Consider the following 16,889-nt stretch of genomic DNA (forward strand, 5'->3'; position numbering starts at 1 on the left):
CAGACAGTGATGCGAGACAGAGGCCACTACCAGGCAAGGACTCCCCATCAGAATGAGCAGAAGGACCCATTTCCTGCTGCCCTGTCCAGGCAGGGGCAGCATTCATGGCACCTCAGCCCAGCCCCTACAGACAACCCTGAATTTGGGTCTGTTAGTGGAACTTTGCAAAATTTGACAGATGGTGATGGTGGGCAAGCTGTGTCATTTGACTGAGCCTTCATTTTACATCTGTATCTTAGGTTAACAGCCCAGGCCTCTGTGACCATGAGGGCAGGGATTTCCACGTGACTTGTTCACTGACGTGTCCTCATCACCTCAAAAAGTGCTTGTCATACAGTAGGCACTCAATAAATGATAGTTGGATGAACAACTGGAATTGTGTGTGGTGCGAATGTGCTAGAGTGTGCAAGGGTCTTAGGTCTGTCCCTCAACTCAAGCTTCCTGAGGCCCATGGCTCACTGGGTTCAAGTGCCAGGAATCCTGGAGGTAATTGGAGAACTGTCAAAGGCTGGGGAGTTTATCTCTGACCTGGGGACTTAGCTGATGGCATTAAGTGGGTCTCAGTCCCTGTTAGGGCATCACTGTCCCCATTCATGCTGTGAGACCAGATGAGTGGTCCACAGTCCTGTCCCTGTCTGCTGAGTTGGCCCAACTTGGACATACCTGTCTTGAGTTAGCACAACACACGTGTGCACACTGTGCTCGTGTACTTCCAGGCCTCCCTGGTGCCTGTCATTGAGGCAGCTGTTGTCTTAGCATCTCTGCTCCAACCCTTGCTGGCTAAAATAATTGCTGTACTGTTTTTTGGAGTGCCCACCCTGCCAGGCTCTGGACTTTGCCCCAGATAAGCCCAGTGTTGATTTTTTTCGGTGTGGCGGGGAGGAGGTTTCCTGGGGATTAAACTCAGGGGCACTCATCCACTGAGCTACACCCTCAGCCCTTTTTTGTATTTTATTTAGAGACAGGGTCTCACTGAGTGGCTTAGCACCTGGCTTTTGCTGAGGCTGGCTTTGAACTTGCAATCCTCCTTCTTAGCCTCCTAAGCCACTGGGATTACAGGCATGCACCACTGTGTCCGGCCCCAGTGTTGAATTTTCATAGATGCCCTGTAAGGTGGCTACCATCTTACTAGCAGCAAGAGTGATCACCCAGAGTTTTAGTGCAGAATGTGAGGTTGAATTCAGGCCTCCTGGCTGCTGAATGAATGAATGTCCTCAAAGTCTAGTCTATGTGCTGCCTCTTGTTCAGCAAGGTCTAAGAATGTGGAGTCCCTTGTGCTACGTGTGGGTCCTGCTTGTGGCACGGCCTTAGTACACCACCACCATCATTAGCAGAGTGCCCACCCTCTGCCAGGCTCCGTACAAGGCCAACTTAGTGGTCAGGAGTGCTAGCTAGCTCTTATAGGACAGCTGTGAACCTTGACAAGGCTGCCTGTGCCTCAGGTTCCCCATACAAAATGGGGGATAAGATCACAAGACTCCTTTTTTCTTTATTTCTAGGTTTCTTGATATCCAAGACAAGTTCTGGATCATTACCTCACCCCTGTGCCAGCGTGCGTGCAATAAAGAAATAGAGCTGAGTACAGTGTCACATGCCTATAATCCCAGTAACTTGGAAGACTGAGGCAGGAGGATTGCAAGTTTGAGACCAGCCTCAGTAATTTAGCAAGGGCCCAGGCAACTTAGTAAGACCCTGTCTCAAAAAATAAAAAGGGCCGGCAATGCGGCTCAGTGGTAAAGTCCCTCTGGTTCAATCCCTAGTCCCCCCCCCAAAAAAAAAAAAAAAAAAAAAAACGGAAAGAAAACAAAACAATCTGCAGAAGCCTCTGCGCCCTTCCCAAGCTTGCAGTTTTCTATTTTTGTCTTCTTTTTTTTTTTAAAAAAAAAGGTGAAATTTACATAATATTAAAATAACCATCTTAAATTATACAATTCAGTGGCCTTTTAGTACATTCATGATGTTGTATTAACTGTTACCTCTAACTAGTTCCAAAATGTTTTCATCATCTCCAAAGAAAACTTTATATCCATTAAGCAGTCAGTCTCTGTACCCCCTTCCTCCCAGTGTCTGGCAGCTATCAGTTTGCTTTCTGCTTTTGTGGATTTACCTACTCTAGACCCTTCGTATAAATAGAATTGTACAATATATGCTCTTTTGTGACGAGCTTCTTTCACTTAGCATAATGTTTTTGAGGTTCCTCTGTGTTACAGCATGTATCAGTACTTCATTCCTTTTTAATGGCCAAATAATCAACTTTATGGACATATCATATTTTGTTTATCCATCCATCTCTAGATATATATTGGAGTTGTTTCTCCCTTTTCACTATTGTGAATAGTACTGTTTTGAACAAAATGTACAGTATTTGTTTGAATACCTGTATTCAGTTCTTTCATGTGCATTACCTAGGACAGTTGCTGGATCATGTAGTCTGTATTTGTAATTTGCATTTATAATCTAATATCTAATATACATAATATGTAAATGTGTGTAATTATATAATCTGAGTCATATTTCCTATATTTATAATTTATAGTATATTCTGTATTTAACTTTTTGAGGAAGCACCAGATTTTTCTACAGTGTCTTGTACCATTTACATTCCAAAAATGCACGGGGATTTAGTTTCTTCATCTCCTTACTAAACAGTCCTTGTGTGTGTGTGTGTGTGTGTGTGTGTGTGTGTGTGTGTTTGTGTGTGTTTAGTACTAGGGGTTGAACTCAGGGGCACTCAACCACTGAGCCACATCCCACCCCTAGTTTGTATCTTATTTAGAGACAGGGTCTCACTGAGTTGCTTAGCATCTGGCTTTTGCTGAGGCTGGCTTTGAATTCTGTGATCCTCCTGCCTCAGCCTCCTGAACCGCTGGTATTAACAGGCATGCTCCACTGAGCCCGGCAGTTTATTTTTTATTTTGACAGGGTCTCTATAAATTGCTGAGACTGGCTTTGAACTTGCAATCCTCCTGCCTCAGCCTCACGAGCCACTGGAATTACAGATGTGTAATACCGTGCTCAGTTTTGTTTGTGTTTTTTTTTTTTTTTTTTAATATTTTTTTAGATGTTGATGGACCTTTATTTTATTCATTTACTTATGTGTGGTACTTAGAATCAAACCCAGTGTCTCACACATGTGAGGCAAGTGCTCTACTACTGAGGTTAACTCCAGCCCCTTTTGTTTGTGTTTTTAAGATTATCATTATTCCTGGGCAGAGTGGTACACGCCTGTAAGCCCAGCGGCTTGGGAGGTTGGGAAGAGGCAGGAGGATCCGGAGTTTAAAGCCAGCCTCAGCAACAGCAAGGCACCAAGCAACTCAGTGAGAACCCTGTCTCTGAATAAAATATGAACTAAGGCTGGGGATGTGACTCAGTGGTTAAGTGCCCCTGAATTCAATCACTGACCGCTGCCCTCCCCACCCCCACCCCCCGCCGCCAAAAAAAGATTATTATTATTATTACACTCATCTCAGTGCGTGTGAAGTAGTGTCTCATCATGATTTTGATTTTTTTTTCCTAACAACTGTGTTATTAAGAATTTTTTCATGGCTTGTTGGCCATTTGTATAATCTTTGGAGGAATGTCTGTTCAAGTCCTTTACCCCCTTTTTAATAAGCTGTTTGTCTTTTTGTTGTTGAGTTGTAAGAGTTCTTTATATTTTCCAGATACTAGACTCTTGTCATATGAGTTGCAAGCATTTTTTCCTGTTCTGTAGGTTATTTTTGTCTTTGTCCATTCATCCCTCCCTTCTTTCCCTCCCTGCTTCCTTCCTTTTCATTCCTTCTTTCCCTTCCCTTCCTGTCTCCCTCCCTCTTTCCCTTCTTCCCTCCTTCTTTTCCCTTTATTTTACCAGGGCCTCACATGTGCTAGACAAGCTCTATCACTGATCTACATTCCCAGCCCTATTTATTAATTTATTATTTATTTTTGGTATTGATGATTGAACCCAGGGGAGCTTAACCACTGAACCCTGTTTCCAGCCCTTTTTATATTTTACTTAGAGACATGGTCTTGCTGAGCTGCTTAGTACCTTGCTAAGTTGCTGAACTCTGGACTCATGATCCTTCTGCCTCAGCCTCCCAAGCCACTGGAATTATAGGAGTGCGCCAGCATACTCAGCCCCAACCCTTTTTATTTTTGTTGTGAAACAGAGTCTTGCTAAGTTGATAGGCTGCCTTTTTACTTTCTTGATAGTGTTCTTTCATGCACAAAAGTTTTTCATTTTGATAAGTTCACTTTTTTTTTTGCTTTTTGGTGTCATCTAAGAGTGCCAAATCCACGATAGTGAAGATTTAATCCTTTGTATTCTAGTTAGAGTTCTACAGTTTCAGCTCTTAGATTAATAGATTTTTAATGCGTTTTTGTATGTGGTGGATAATGTGAGGTAGAGGTCTGACTTCACTCTTTTGCATGTGGACTTCCAGGTGTGCCAGCACTATTTGCTGAATTATTCTAGTGAGTGCTCTGGCACCCCTTGTTGAAAGTCATTTGACCTTAGTGTTTGGGTTTGTCATTTAACTTCTTGATTCTGTTTCATTGGTCTGTATATTTATCCTTTTACCACACTGTTTTGGTTATTGTAGCTTTGTGTAGTCGGTTTTGGAATTGGGAAATATGGAGTCTTAACTTGGCTAAAAATTTTTAATGTTGTCTTGGATGTTTGGAACGCCTTGCAATTCCATATAAATTTGAAGATTGACTTTTCCATTTCTCTAAAAGGGCTGTTGGAATTTTGAGAGAGATTTTGTCACACCTGGTCACTCTGAATATTGTCAGCCTGACAATGTTAAATCTTCCAATCCAGTAACAAGGGATGTCCTTGCATTTATTAGATCATTTTTTTAAATTAATGTTTTATAGTATGAAAACCTTTTATCTCCATGGTTACAATATTCCTAAGTATTTTATTCTTTTGGGAACTATAGTAAATGAATTTTTTTTTAAATTTCCTTTTTGGGCTATTGGTTGTTGGTATATAGAAACGTAACTGATTTTTTTTAAACATTTATTTTTTAGTCATAGGTGGACATAATATCTTTATTGAACTCAGTGTCCCACACATGGTAGTTAAGCGCTCTACCTCTGAGCCTCAACCCCAGGCCCCCCCACCATGCACCTGATTTTTGTGCATTGATTATGCTAAACTTATTAACTCTAGAGGTTACTTTGGACACAATACCTTTATTTTATTTATTTATTTTTGTATGGTGCTAAGGATGAAACCCAGTGATTTAACATGCACTAGGCAAACACTCTACCACTGAGCCACAATCCCAGTCCGGGTTTTTTTTTTTTGTTTTTGTTTTTTTTTAATTGGGGTCTCAATATTTTGCCCAGGTCAGCCTTGAGCTCCTGGGCTCAAATGATCCTTTGGTGTCAGCCTCCTGAGTAGCTGAGACTTTAGGTCCAAGCCACTACGCCTGGCTATTCTGTAGAGTCTTTGTGCTTTTTCTCTACATAGGATCACATTATCAACAAAGTAAAGGTAATTTTCTTCTTTCCTTTTCCCTTTAGTACCTTTTATTCCATTTTGCACAGCAGTGGTAAAGACGGGCATCCTTGTCCTGATCCTGACCTTAGGGAGAAGCTTTCAGTCTTTCCTTATTGAGTGTGACGTCAGTCGTCAGCCATGGGCTTTTCATAGATGCCTTTTATCACATTACGGAAGCTCCTTCTGTTCATAGCTTGCTGAGTATTTTTATCCTGAAAGGGAGTTGGATTGTCAGATGCTTTTCCTGTGTCGCTTGGGACGATCACGTCATTATTTCAACCTACATTGAACCATCTTTTCATTCCTGGGATACATTTCACTTGGTCATGGGATATAAATGTACGTATATATATTTTAAAACAGATTCACTTTATTGGCCAGGCTGGCCTTGAACTCTTGCCTTAGTCTTCTGAGTAGCTGGGGCTCTCGGTCTTCACCACCACACCAGGCATCTTTTTAATATGCTGTTGAATTTAGGATTTTGCTAGAGTTTGTACTTTATATAAATGGAGTAATTTATATCTACATTTGAGAGAATTTTATAAGTTAAAACCCACTCATGAGATACTTAAGACAGTGCTTGACACAAAGAGCACTGTGGTATCATTATTATTCATTGCTATCTTCCTCCTCAGTTAGTGGATGGCCCCAGAAGAGGAAACAGTTCAGAAAAGGGAAGTGATTTACTTACATCCAGCAGATATACCTCAGTCCACTGTGTCCTGCCTCTTCATGTGCCATGGAAGTCAAGTGCCTGGCACACACTTCGTGCACAGTGGACTGATAATGAAGAGCATTCATTGAGTGTATGCAGTGTGCTGGGCTCTTGAGCTGGGTGTTTCATGGTTGCTGTCTCATCATTGAGATATAATGGACATGCCTTACAATTTAGCCTTCTGAAGGGAACAGTTCAGTATTCAGAGTTGTGCAACCAACACTACAGTCAATTGTAGAAGATTTTTTTTACACACCAAAAGATTCTGTCCCTATTGGCCATCACTTTCCAGTCTTCCCCTAGGCTCTGCATCCCAAGTGGACTCATATAGATACTCCTCAACATGGCAGGATTACATCACAGTAAACCTATCATAAGTTAAAAATACATTTAATGCACCTAACTTACAGAGCACTGTAGCTTAGCAGTAAGGGATGGTAGTGTTGGTTGAGCACCTTTGTGATCATGTGGCTGACCAGGAGCCCAGTATCATATACTGTGTATAGGTATACTGTGTATAGGTAGCTTGGGAAAAGTTCAGAATCTCCCATTGAAGTGTGCTATGTACTGAAGGCATGTTGGCCTCATGCTGTCATAAAGTTGAACCATTGTAAAACACTGTCTGGAATTTGTGGTCCTTTGTGATCGACTTCTTTCACTTAGCCTAAGTATGGTTCATCCACTTCATAGCATGTATTAGAACTTCATTTCTTTTTATGGCCTACAAGTTTTCCATTTGGATCCACCAAGTTCTGTTGATAAACCACTCATTGGTTGATAAATATTTGGGCTGTTTCCACTTTGGGGCTGCTATGAGTGCTGCTGCTATGGATGCTCATGTGTGGGTTTTTATGTGGACATTTGTTTCACCATCTCATTTCACGCTTGGAAGCCCTCAAAGGAGCGGGTCCTTGTAGAAAGTGTTCAGGCAAGTGCATGTGGGTCCTGCCTCAGCCTCCTCCTGGCTCCCAGCTTCCAGAAAAGTGGAAGGGATTGCAAGTGCTCGAAGGGTGTGGAAGCAGCTATAGCCCACCTGGCACAAAAGTATTTGGACATTTGATTCACCTACGTGGCCATGCTGGTGAATTCAAGCCCATGGCATTTGGCCTTAACAGGGTCACAGGGCATGTGTGTTTAGAGGCCTGGGCCTCCCTTAGGATGGGACCATCTGGCAGGGATAGCTTGCTGCTGGCCACATGCTGAGGCAGCTGGTGTTCTGGGGCACTGTTACAGGCGCCTTCCTGCCAGGCATGACCCTGTGGATCACTCAGGACCAGCCCAGTGCCCCAGCCTGCGTCAGCAGGGGCCACCTTGAGGGCTTCCCTGGGAGAGGCACACTCGTCCACCCTCCTCCCACTGTGGTGCCCCTTGTGAGTCACCCTCACACTGGGCTGCCTGCCTGCCCGTCTGCCTGACCGCCTGGGATACTGTTCAACCTTGTCCTGACCTCTCTCCTCTCCCGCCTCTTTCAGGTGAATACATCAAGACATGGAGGCCGCGGTACTTCCTTCTGAAGAGCGATGGCTCCTTCATTGGGTATAAGGAGAGGCCAGAGGCTCCTGACCAGACTTCACCCCCCTTAAACAACTTCTCTGTAGCAGGTGAGTCTCAGGGCAAGTAGGCCAGCGTTGCAGAACTCAGAGAATGGCTGGCAGTTCTTGGGGGCACATGGGTCTTGGTCATTCTTGAGCCAGAAGACTGTCTGGGCTTGTTTGCCCTCAGATCCATTTCCCATCCTTCTCCTGCTGTCCCTCCTTGTCAGCTGGGTGCTGTGGGGTCATCCTATGGGAGGTGGAGAATGAGAAGAGGGCGTAAGCAGGGCATTCATACACACCCTTCCCTAGGCCCCAGCTCCAGCTCCACCTGGCCCTATGGTTTTAGCTGGAGTGCTGTCCTGCTCTGGTAACAGCCTCCTCCCTTCATCCCTCTCACCTAGAAGGGTCATGGCTTCCCACTCAGCTGATCAGGGCTGACCTCATGTCCTTGGTTCCCTCTGTAGCACCTGAAATGGTGCTACAGAGTCAGCTTTGCAAACCAGTTTCCTTGCCTTGTTCTTGTGGAACAGGGGACTCCCCCAACCCCCACCTCCTTCCTTCCCTGCTGACGTGATTTGTACTGTGTCCTTGTTGTACCTGCTAAGAATATTTCATAGGCAGCCCAGTCTCCTCGGCACCATCCTCTCAGGTCTCTCCTACAGCTTCCTCCCCAGCCCGACTCCTCCCTGGAGGCTCTCCTGCAACCCAGCCCTCCACTGTCTGTAGGAAGCCTTTTTCCTGGCTGCTTTCTCCATATGCTGGTGGCTTCTGCCTCGACTTCTTGCTTGTACTCCCAGCCTTTCCCCAGCAGCTTCCTGGACATTTCTCCCCAGGTATTCTCCAGGTTCCTCATACTCACCATGTTTCAAACTGACCTTCCCACCTCCCTTCTCCTTCCCTCTCTCAAACTTGTCATCTTCTTAGTCTCCTTGGGACAGCTCTGTTGTGCCTGGTGTTGGTCCCAAATGCCTCTCCCTCCTGCTTCAACCTGCTCCCTTTCCTCCCCTGCCTGCCCCACTCTGCTGCAGCTCATCCCCTCCATCTGGGTCCTGCCACAGTCTCTTCCCTGGCTTCTGGCCTCCAGTCTCATCCTCCATGGCAGCCAGGGGATCTGTCTCAGTCTGTCCATGTCCTTTCCATGGCTCCCTGCTGCCCTGAAGACAAAGTTGATATTCCTTACCATGGCCTCCAAAGCCCTGTCCAGCTGACTCTGGCCCACCTTTCCTAAGTGGCTGCTCTCTTTCCCCTGTCTAACACTTGGAGCAGAGTTGGCATCCCTGAGTATGTTGGGCGCCTCTTAACCGCTGGGCTTCTCTGTACATGACATCCCCGCTGACTCAGTTTTCTTTGCCTTCAGGCCTCAGGTCAGAGATGCCCCTTCCTCAGGGTTGGATGCTGTAGCTGGGTTGGATGCTGCCTCTGGCTGTCTCTATCCCAACCCGACTGCTAAGTTGTTACCATCTGGTGGTCTGCCCTGAGGGCAAGGCCAGAGCTGTCTTGATTTCTGATGGGTCCCCAGCACCATCTGACATGGGACTTGACACAAAGGTGGCTCAGGGAATATGGGCTGCAGGCCAGCAGGGTCATCCCCTCACTGTCCCAATCCTCCTCCCCTGCCTGCAGAATGTCAGCTGATGAAGACCGAGAGGCCAAGGCCCAACACCTTCGTCATTCGCTGTCTGCAGTGGACCACTGTCATCGAGAGGACCTTCCATGTGGACTCTCCAGATGAGAGGTGAGTCTGAGCCTCCATGTGGCTGCCCTTTGAGAATGGTCAAGCGTGGTGCGAGGGGAAGAGGCACAATGGACAGATTCCCCTGGGCCCAGCTGAGGAATTTCCAGTTTTCCACACTTCTGGTGTGAAGTCTTCTACCTGGAACTGAGAAGAACTGGAAGTTTTGGTGTGAAAATTTCACTCTGTCCTTGGACTTGTAGGCACATCAGAGTCACTGATGACAGTGACTTGTTAGAAAGAGCTTGTTAATGACAGACTTTAGGCCTGACCACTATGGAGGGTCAGCAGACTGTTCCTAGTGAGCATCTTTGTTGATTCCAAAGTAGGTCTAGAAAGTCACTTTAAAAGTTCAATTTAATAATCAGAAGAAGTTATGTAGATTCATCTGGTTCAAAAGTCAGGCTGAGAGTGGGGAACCAAGGCACATATCTATAATCCCAACAACTCAGGAAGGTGAGGCAGGAGGATTGCAAGTTCAAGGCCAACTTCAGCAATTTAGCAAGTTTTTGTCTCAAAATAAAAAATAAAAAGAGCTAGGGTAAACCAATCCCAGTACCCTGGGTTCAATCCCAGTACCAAAAAGAGGAAGAAGAAATAAAGGCAAGCTGGGGCTTAGCTCAGAGCTAGAATGTTTGCCTAGCTAGCATTCTCGAGGTCCTGGGTTCCATCTTCAACTCTACAACAACACCACAAACAAACAAACAAACTGCCTTCCCCCGTCCTTGCCATATGGAATGAGGAGGTGTCTGGTGAAAGTTTCACTGTTACCGTTCCCCTTCCCTCCGTTCTCCATCCCCCAGATAACTACTTGTCTTCTGTGTTCTTGAAGAGCAGATGGAGGCCTTGGCGCCTGGGCCCTAGAAGGCAGCACTGCACCCATGCTGTTCTGAACTTGCCTTTTGCACTTCACTGAGTATCTTGTGGACTCTTTCCGTCTCGTCTCGTATAGAGAGCTGCTGCCCCACCACAGTGTTTTTTTGCTTCTCTTTTTAACAGCTGGACACGTGCATCCCTGTTTAACTAGCAGTTCTTTGTTAATGGTGACTAGGGTTGTGTCCAGCCTTTGGCTCACTATAAGCAATGCCACAGTGAAATGTGTGCTGTCTCATTTCTCATGTGTGCAGGTCAGCCTGTATGAGGAATTCTTAGAGTAGGATTGCTGGGTCACAAGAATGTATACTTGTCTTTTTTTTTTTTTTTTTTTTTTTTTTAATGGTACTTGGAATTGAACTTGAGTCACTCTACCATTGAGCCACATTCCCAGCCCTTTTCAGCAGCTTGCAAGTTGTGGAGGCTGGCCTTGAATCTGTGATCGCCTCTTGAGTCACTGTGTTCAGCTTGCAAGTGTTGTTTTCAGAAGTAGTTCTATGAGGTGATGTCTGAGTGTCTTCATGGCCTTGGGTTTTCAAACATTTGGGTTTTTATCAGTCTGAGTAGTGGGAAATAGCACTTCAGGGTTTCTCTCTCTCTGGTTGAGTTTGAGCCTCAAGGGCCATGTGAATTTCCTTTTCTGAACTATCTGTTTATATCTTTTTTCTATTGAGTAGTTGGTGTTTTTCTTATTTATATCTGAAGGTTCTTTGTATATTAGAAAACTTATTCCTTTTATAACGAGTGGCAAAGTTCTTCCTCCCACTTCATCCTTTTGGACATCACTTTGAGAAACACGTCTAGCTTGCCTGTGGGGTAGGGCTTCTGCTGACCCTCCGGAGAAGCCTAAACAGGGCCATGCAAGAGAGCTTCCTGCTGTGATGGAAATGTTAAGTGTGACAACTGAAGAGTGGAAATTTGATCTTAATTGCCATTAATCAATTCCAGTAGCCACTCATGGCTAGTGGTACCCTCTTGGACAGTGCAGTTCTAGAGCCTGCACAAAATAATATCACAAGATGTTACCACAGTCTATTCTGTAATTATTGTTGCATATCTCCCTAAGGTTAAAAATATACTTACCCCACCAAGGGGAACAGAATTACCATTTTAGGCCAGCTTAGTTGTTACTCAGTTGAAAACGGGACCAAAATATAGGCTGTCAGTGAGAGCGAATCTGACAAATAGATGCTTAGGACCTGGGTGTTGGGCTGAGTTGTTTTTTGCTTGTTTGTTTGTTTGTTTGTTATGTTTCTCTTTTTTTTGGTAGGAGGGGGGCTGAGTTTTGAAGGATGGATAGGAGGTGGGAATTAGAAAGGTCCAGGAAAAGGACTGATCAGCATATACTGAGGCCTGGAAGTGAAACAGCTTGTGTGTCCCAGGGACCACAGAGAGTTCTGTGTCACCAGGGAATCCACCAGTGGAAGTCTTGGAAGAGGGGAAGTGGAGGCGCTTGAAGCTGGAGGGCCCAGCCAGGGCCTTGGCCCCTAGATGGAGATCCCTGCAGAGCTTGGCAGGCATTTAATAAATTGGGGTTTGTCACAGGGTTGTTACGAGATTCAGGGGATGATAAACAGGAAGCTCTTGATTCAGCAGTACCTGGCACACAACTTGCAAGCCTGGAAAAGGAGCAGCAGGGAGCCAGCAGTGGTTTAGTAGGCAAGAGAGATGATCTAGTTTCCATTCTCACAAGGTGACACACCCTTCAGTGTGGTATGACTCCCATTACTAAGACTGTGGGAGCTGGATGGAGCATTTTTCCTTTTCTTAGGAACTTCTGCTGCCTTTGGAGAGAGAACCGCTGGGTTGGATCCAGAGAGAACAAACCTCAGATTCCTGCCCTTAGCCCTGGGGGCATTGTGAGCCAGAAACCCAGCAAGAGGGAGGCCACTCTGTTCTGCTTATGGCTGGCCATGCTTTCCTTGCTGCTCTGCCCCACATAGGCCTGAGGTCACTGGTTGCCCCGAGTCTGGAGAGAGATGGGGTGGCAGGGGAGACAGGAAGCACGCCGGTGGCTGAACATGGCTTGGACACTGCAGCACCTTCCTTACTGGGAACCTGGTTGCCTCTCCTGCCTTCCCCAGGAAGCTGGGGACCCTCCTCGCACCCCGCCCTGCTGGCAGCTTGTTTCAGATGGAGAAAAGTTGAAAGAATAGTATCACTGTGTGAACCTGCAGGTACCTGCACCTGGGTGCAGTATTTCTGCTGTATTTACCTCATCAGGCTATTTTTACTGAATCTTTTGTTATTTTCCTGATTATTTTGTGCTTCTGTTTGTACTTCATGACACTGTTCCTTACCACTGAAGACAGGCATCTGCCACGAATAAGGACTTTCCCTCACAAGATCATGATATCCTCACACCTGAGATGAGTATACAGGTTGAGCCTCTTGATCTGGAAATCTGAAATCCGAAATGCTCCATCATTGGAAACTTTATCTACCAATATGATGCTCAGAGTTTCAGATTTTGGAACATTTTTTATTTTCCTGTCAGAAATGCTCATAAGGGCTATGCAAAAGTCCCCAAATCCAAAAAAAATTCCAAGGTTAGATATAAAGCGTTTGAATGAGGGATGCTCACCTGTAACGTGTGTTTACTGCTCCCCTCTCCTTATCTGTGCCATACTTGAATTTCCCCAGTTACCTCCAAAAATGTTTCTTCAACAAGGATTCCTTTAGGTTCCTGCTGTCTCTTTGGCCTCTTTTAATCTACTTTAGCCCTCTGTCCCCCTGCCCTCCAAGAACTGATAGCCTTGACAAGCCAGGCTGACTGTCTTGTTGTAGAAAGGCCGAATGTGTCCCTTACTGCCTTTTGACATTGTTTGCTTTGTTCCGTGTGGGTGTATTTCCTATAAAGTAGAAGTTAGGTCCACAGTAGGGTTGGCCCACTATAGCCCTGCCTCCTGTTGGTAAGGAAGGTTCTGTTGGAACATGGCCATGTGCATTTGTATATGGCTGCTCTATGGCTGCTTTTGCCCTGCTGTGGCACAGTTTAATAGTTGTGTCAGAGCTGGTGGCCTGCAGAGCCTGGAGATTTGCTACTTGGCTCTACAGAATGTTTGCAGACCCTTAGCCTTGACAGGAGTGCTTAATAGTGTATATCCAATACACTTTTTTTTTCTTATATAAAAAAAAAAGTTTTTAGTTGTAGGTGGACACAATGCCTTTATTTATTTTTACATGGTGCTGAGGATTGAACCCAGTACCTTACCTATGCTAGGCAAGCACACAACCACTGAGCCACAACCCCAGCCCCAGCCCCTGGACTCTTTTTTTAAAATATATTTTTATAACTTTATTTATTTTTGTATTTAGCGCTGAGGATCAAACCCAGTGCCTCACACGTGCTACACAAGTGCTCTACCACTGAGCTACAACCTCAGCCCCTGTGTGATCTTTTTGATGTAATTTCTCTGCTCAGGAATCTGAATGGCTATTAGTCCTTCTTGGAGTGAATTCCAGGGTTTGTGCCATGTTCTACAAGGCCCTGCCCCTCTCCAGACTTATTTCTTGCCACTGGAGCCCACACTCAATCATGCTGGTCTGCTTGCTGTTCCTTAAACTTGCAAAATACACTCTTGGGTGGGTGCCTTAGCACCTGCTGCTGCCTTGCCTAGGACCCCCTTGCCCAGATATCGTGGCTATTTTTTTTAACTTCACAAGTTCTCTATTCAAATGCCACCTTCTCAGAGTATCCTATCCTGCCTCCTCGTGAATGTTTCCCTTACCCAGCTTTATTTTTCTTTATAGAACCTGTCTACTAAGTGTGGCATTTTATATTTATTTATTTGTGCCCAGCATATAAATAGGTATTCAGTAAATGTTTGTTGGATGAATACAAGAATAATTAAAACTAATTCTCTTGAGCCAGATCCTGTTGTAAGGACTGTACATATCAACTTTGTCCTCCCAGGTGATGTTGTCTATGAGAAGGGAGGGAACCCAATACTGTTCAGCCATAAAATGTCCCTTGGGGATAGAGGAGGCCATGCATAGGGTGAAGGGCAGAGGTCCACTCTCAGACCAACAGTTAGCTCTTACTCCTGAAGTAGGAAGGACAGCCCAGCCACCTCTGCCTCTTTGAGCTTCCCTCTGGGGCACGTTGGGTCCTGCTCAGCAGGGCAACCCAGGGCAGGGCAACTGCTGTATTCCTTTCTCCTTGGGGCTCAGGTCCCTGGTTGTCCTGGGGACAAAGGAGGAAGTGTGTGTGGAAGCACTGGTAGGACCCATGCATAGTAGAGTCTTTGGGCAGTAGAGCTGTCCCTTCCCTCCTATACCTCCTGCCACTGGCTCCTCCTGCCTGGACAATGCTGTGTCCACTGCCCCTGGTCTGTAGCCCACATAGCAGTTCTTGGCCTAACACTGAAATTGGAGCTGTCAGCCACTTCCCATGATGGATCCCTAACCTAGTGGCACACACAGTTCAGAGTGGTCTGGGCTTGTCCTTCTTTCACTCCCTCTGTTGGCTCCAGCCACTCTTGCATCTGCTGTGCCTTCTATAGACACCCCAGGCTCCTTCTCCCTGGGCCTTTGCCCACTTCTCCCTTCGCCTGGATTCCCTTCCCTCCCACTATCCATGTGGTGTCATTGATTTCACAGCTATGTGCCAGGTGCCTGTTGTGGGCACTGGGGATGGCTCATATTCTCGTAATAGCCTTTAGGTCCTGGTTTAAGTATCACCTCTTCAGAGAGGCCTTCCTGGCTACCCTTTAAGAAAGGGCTCTCTCTGATTCCTGTCTTGCTACAGTAGTCCCCTCTTACCTGAGGGGATATGTTCCAAGACTCTTCCAGTAGATGCCTGAAATAGTGATTGATACCAACCCTCCTACTCTCTCTGTGTATTTTTTTTCTATACATTAATGCCTATGATAAATTTTAAGAGATTAACAACAATAGTAACATTGAACGTATATTCTATCATAAAAGTTACATTATGTTATAAAAGTGTGGTAGCACATGCCTGTAATCCCAGCAGCTCAGGAGGCTGAGGCAGGAGGATAGCAAGTTCAGAGGCAGCCTTAGTAACTTAGGGAGGCTGCTAAGCAACTTAGCGAGGTACTGTCTCAAAATAAAAGGGCTGGGGGTGTGGCTCAGTGGTTAAGTACCCCTGGGTTCAATCTGTTGTGCCAAAATTAAGTTATGTGAATATGGTCTCTCTCTCAAAATATCTTTTTTTTAAAAAAATATTTATCTTTTAGGTGTAGATGGACATAACACAACGCCTTTATTTTTATGTGGTGCTGAGGATCGAACCCAGGTCTTGCCCATGCTAGGCGAGCGCTCTACTGCTGAGCCACAATCCCAGCCCAATCAAAATATCTTATTGTACTATTGTACTCACCCTTCTTCTCATGATGATATTGGAGGATGACCCAGTGCCTACATGATGAAATAAAATGAAATGACTGACCTAGGCATTGTGGTGTTGTGTTAGAGCACTCCAGAAGGCTTACTTGAACACAAATACTTTGGTACTGCTACATTTGATCTGTAGTAGCCAAGAGGCTACTAAGTGACATACCAGTGGGTAGCATATACAGCATGGATACATTGGACAGAGATGATTCATGTCCTGCTAGGTGGGATATAACCTGAGAGTTCATCACAATACTCAGAAGAACATGCAATTTTTTTTTTTTTTTTTTGTACTGGAGATTGAACTCAGGGGCACTTGATCCCTAAGCCACATCCCCAGCCCTATTTTGTGTTTTGTTTAGAGACAGGTTCTCATTGAGTTGCTTAGTGCCTAGCCATTGCTGAGGCTGGCTTTGAACTCACAATCCTCCTGTGTCAGCCTCCCAAGCCACTTGAATTACAGGCATGCACTATCACACCCAGCAGAAGAATGTGCAATTTAATTTAAGATGTTGATGGACCTTTATTTTATTCATTTATTCATATGTGGTATTGAGAATCAAACCCAGTTCCTTATACATGTTTGGCAAATGCTGTACCACTGAGCCATAACCCCAGCCAAACTGCTGTATTTTTACACAGTTGTCTTCCCCCGTTAGACTAGGAACTCTAGTGAGCTGTTTCCTGCTGCATCCTCAGCACCCAAACAAGGCCTGGCTTGTAGGAGGCATTTGGTAAACATTGACTGGCTGGCGAGGTGAATCCTCACAACAATTCATTGAGTCACTTCCTCTGTGCTTCGTGTCCAGCAGCTCACATCTCCCCTGTGTGAACCACTAGTGCTTGCTTTACAGATCAGCTCGCTGATGAATGTTAGATGACCTGACCAGCATCTCCTGAAGGAAGAGGCAGAGCTGGTTTGAACCCAGGCTGTCAGCACTAGAGTCTACTCTTAGCTACTGTGTGACCCATGCTTTATGTGGGAGGCAGACAACAACTGGAGAGGTTGGGCCAGTGAGGGCCACATGGGTTCAAGGCTTGGCTTCCAGCTGCCCAGTGCTGCTCCTATGCTGTACACGGGACGCCCTCCCTAGTGCCGCTTGGGCAAATGTAGCTCCCCATATATTCCTGGCCCTGAAACCCAAGTGAGGATGAGAAGGTTCTGGAAGATACCCCTGATGGGAGAAG

General features: G+C 45.5%; 1 protein-coding gene across 6 annotated transcripts in view; it reads left to right on the forward strand.

The window, feature by feature from the left end:
• The window catches only part of AKT2 (AKT serine/threonine kinase 2), a 50,032-nt gene that overhangs the window by 21,174 nt on the left and 11,969 nt on the right, over positions 1-16,889 (forward strand). For all 6 annotated transcript variants that reach the window (XM_081275466.1, XM_081275470.1, XM_081275465.1 and 3 more), the window contains 2 exons: positions 7,676-7,804; positions 9,362-9,473. In XM_081275466.1, coding sequence (XP_081131592.1) covers positions 7,676-7,804; positions 9,362-9,473 — 241 coding nt within the window. The remainder of the gene's footprint in view (positions 1-7,675; positions 7,805-9,361; positions 9,474-16,889) is intronic.

The sequence above is a fragment of the Spermophilus citellus genome (assembly GCF_964194105.1).
Source record: "Spermophilus citellus genome assembly, chromosome: 18".
Lineage (NCBI taxonomy): Eukaryota > Metazoa > Chordata > Mammalia > Rodentia > Sciuridae > Spermophilus > Spermophilus citellus.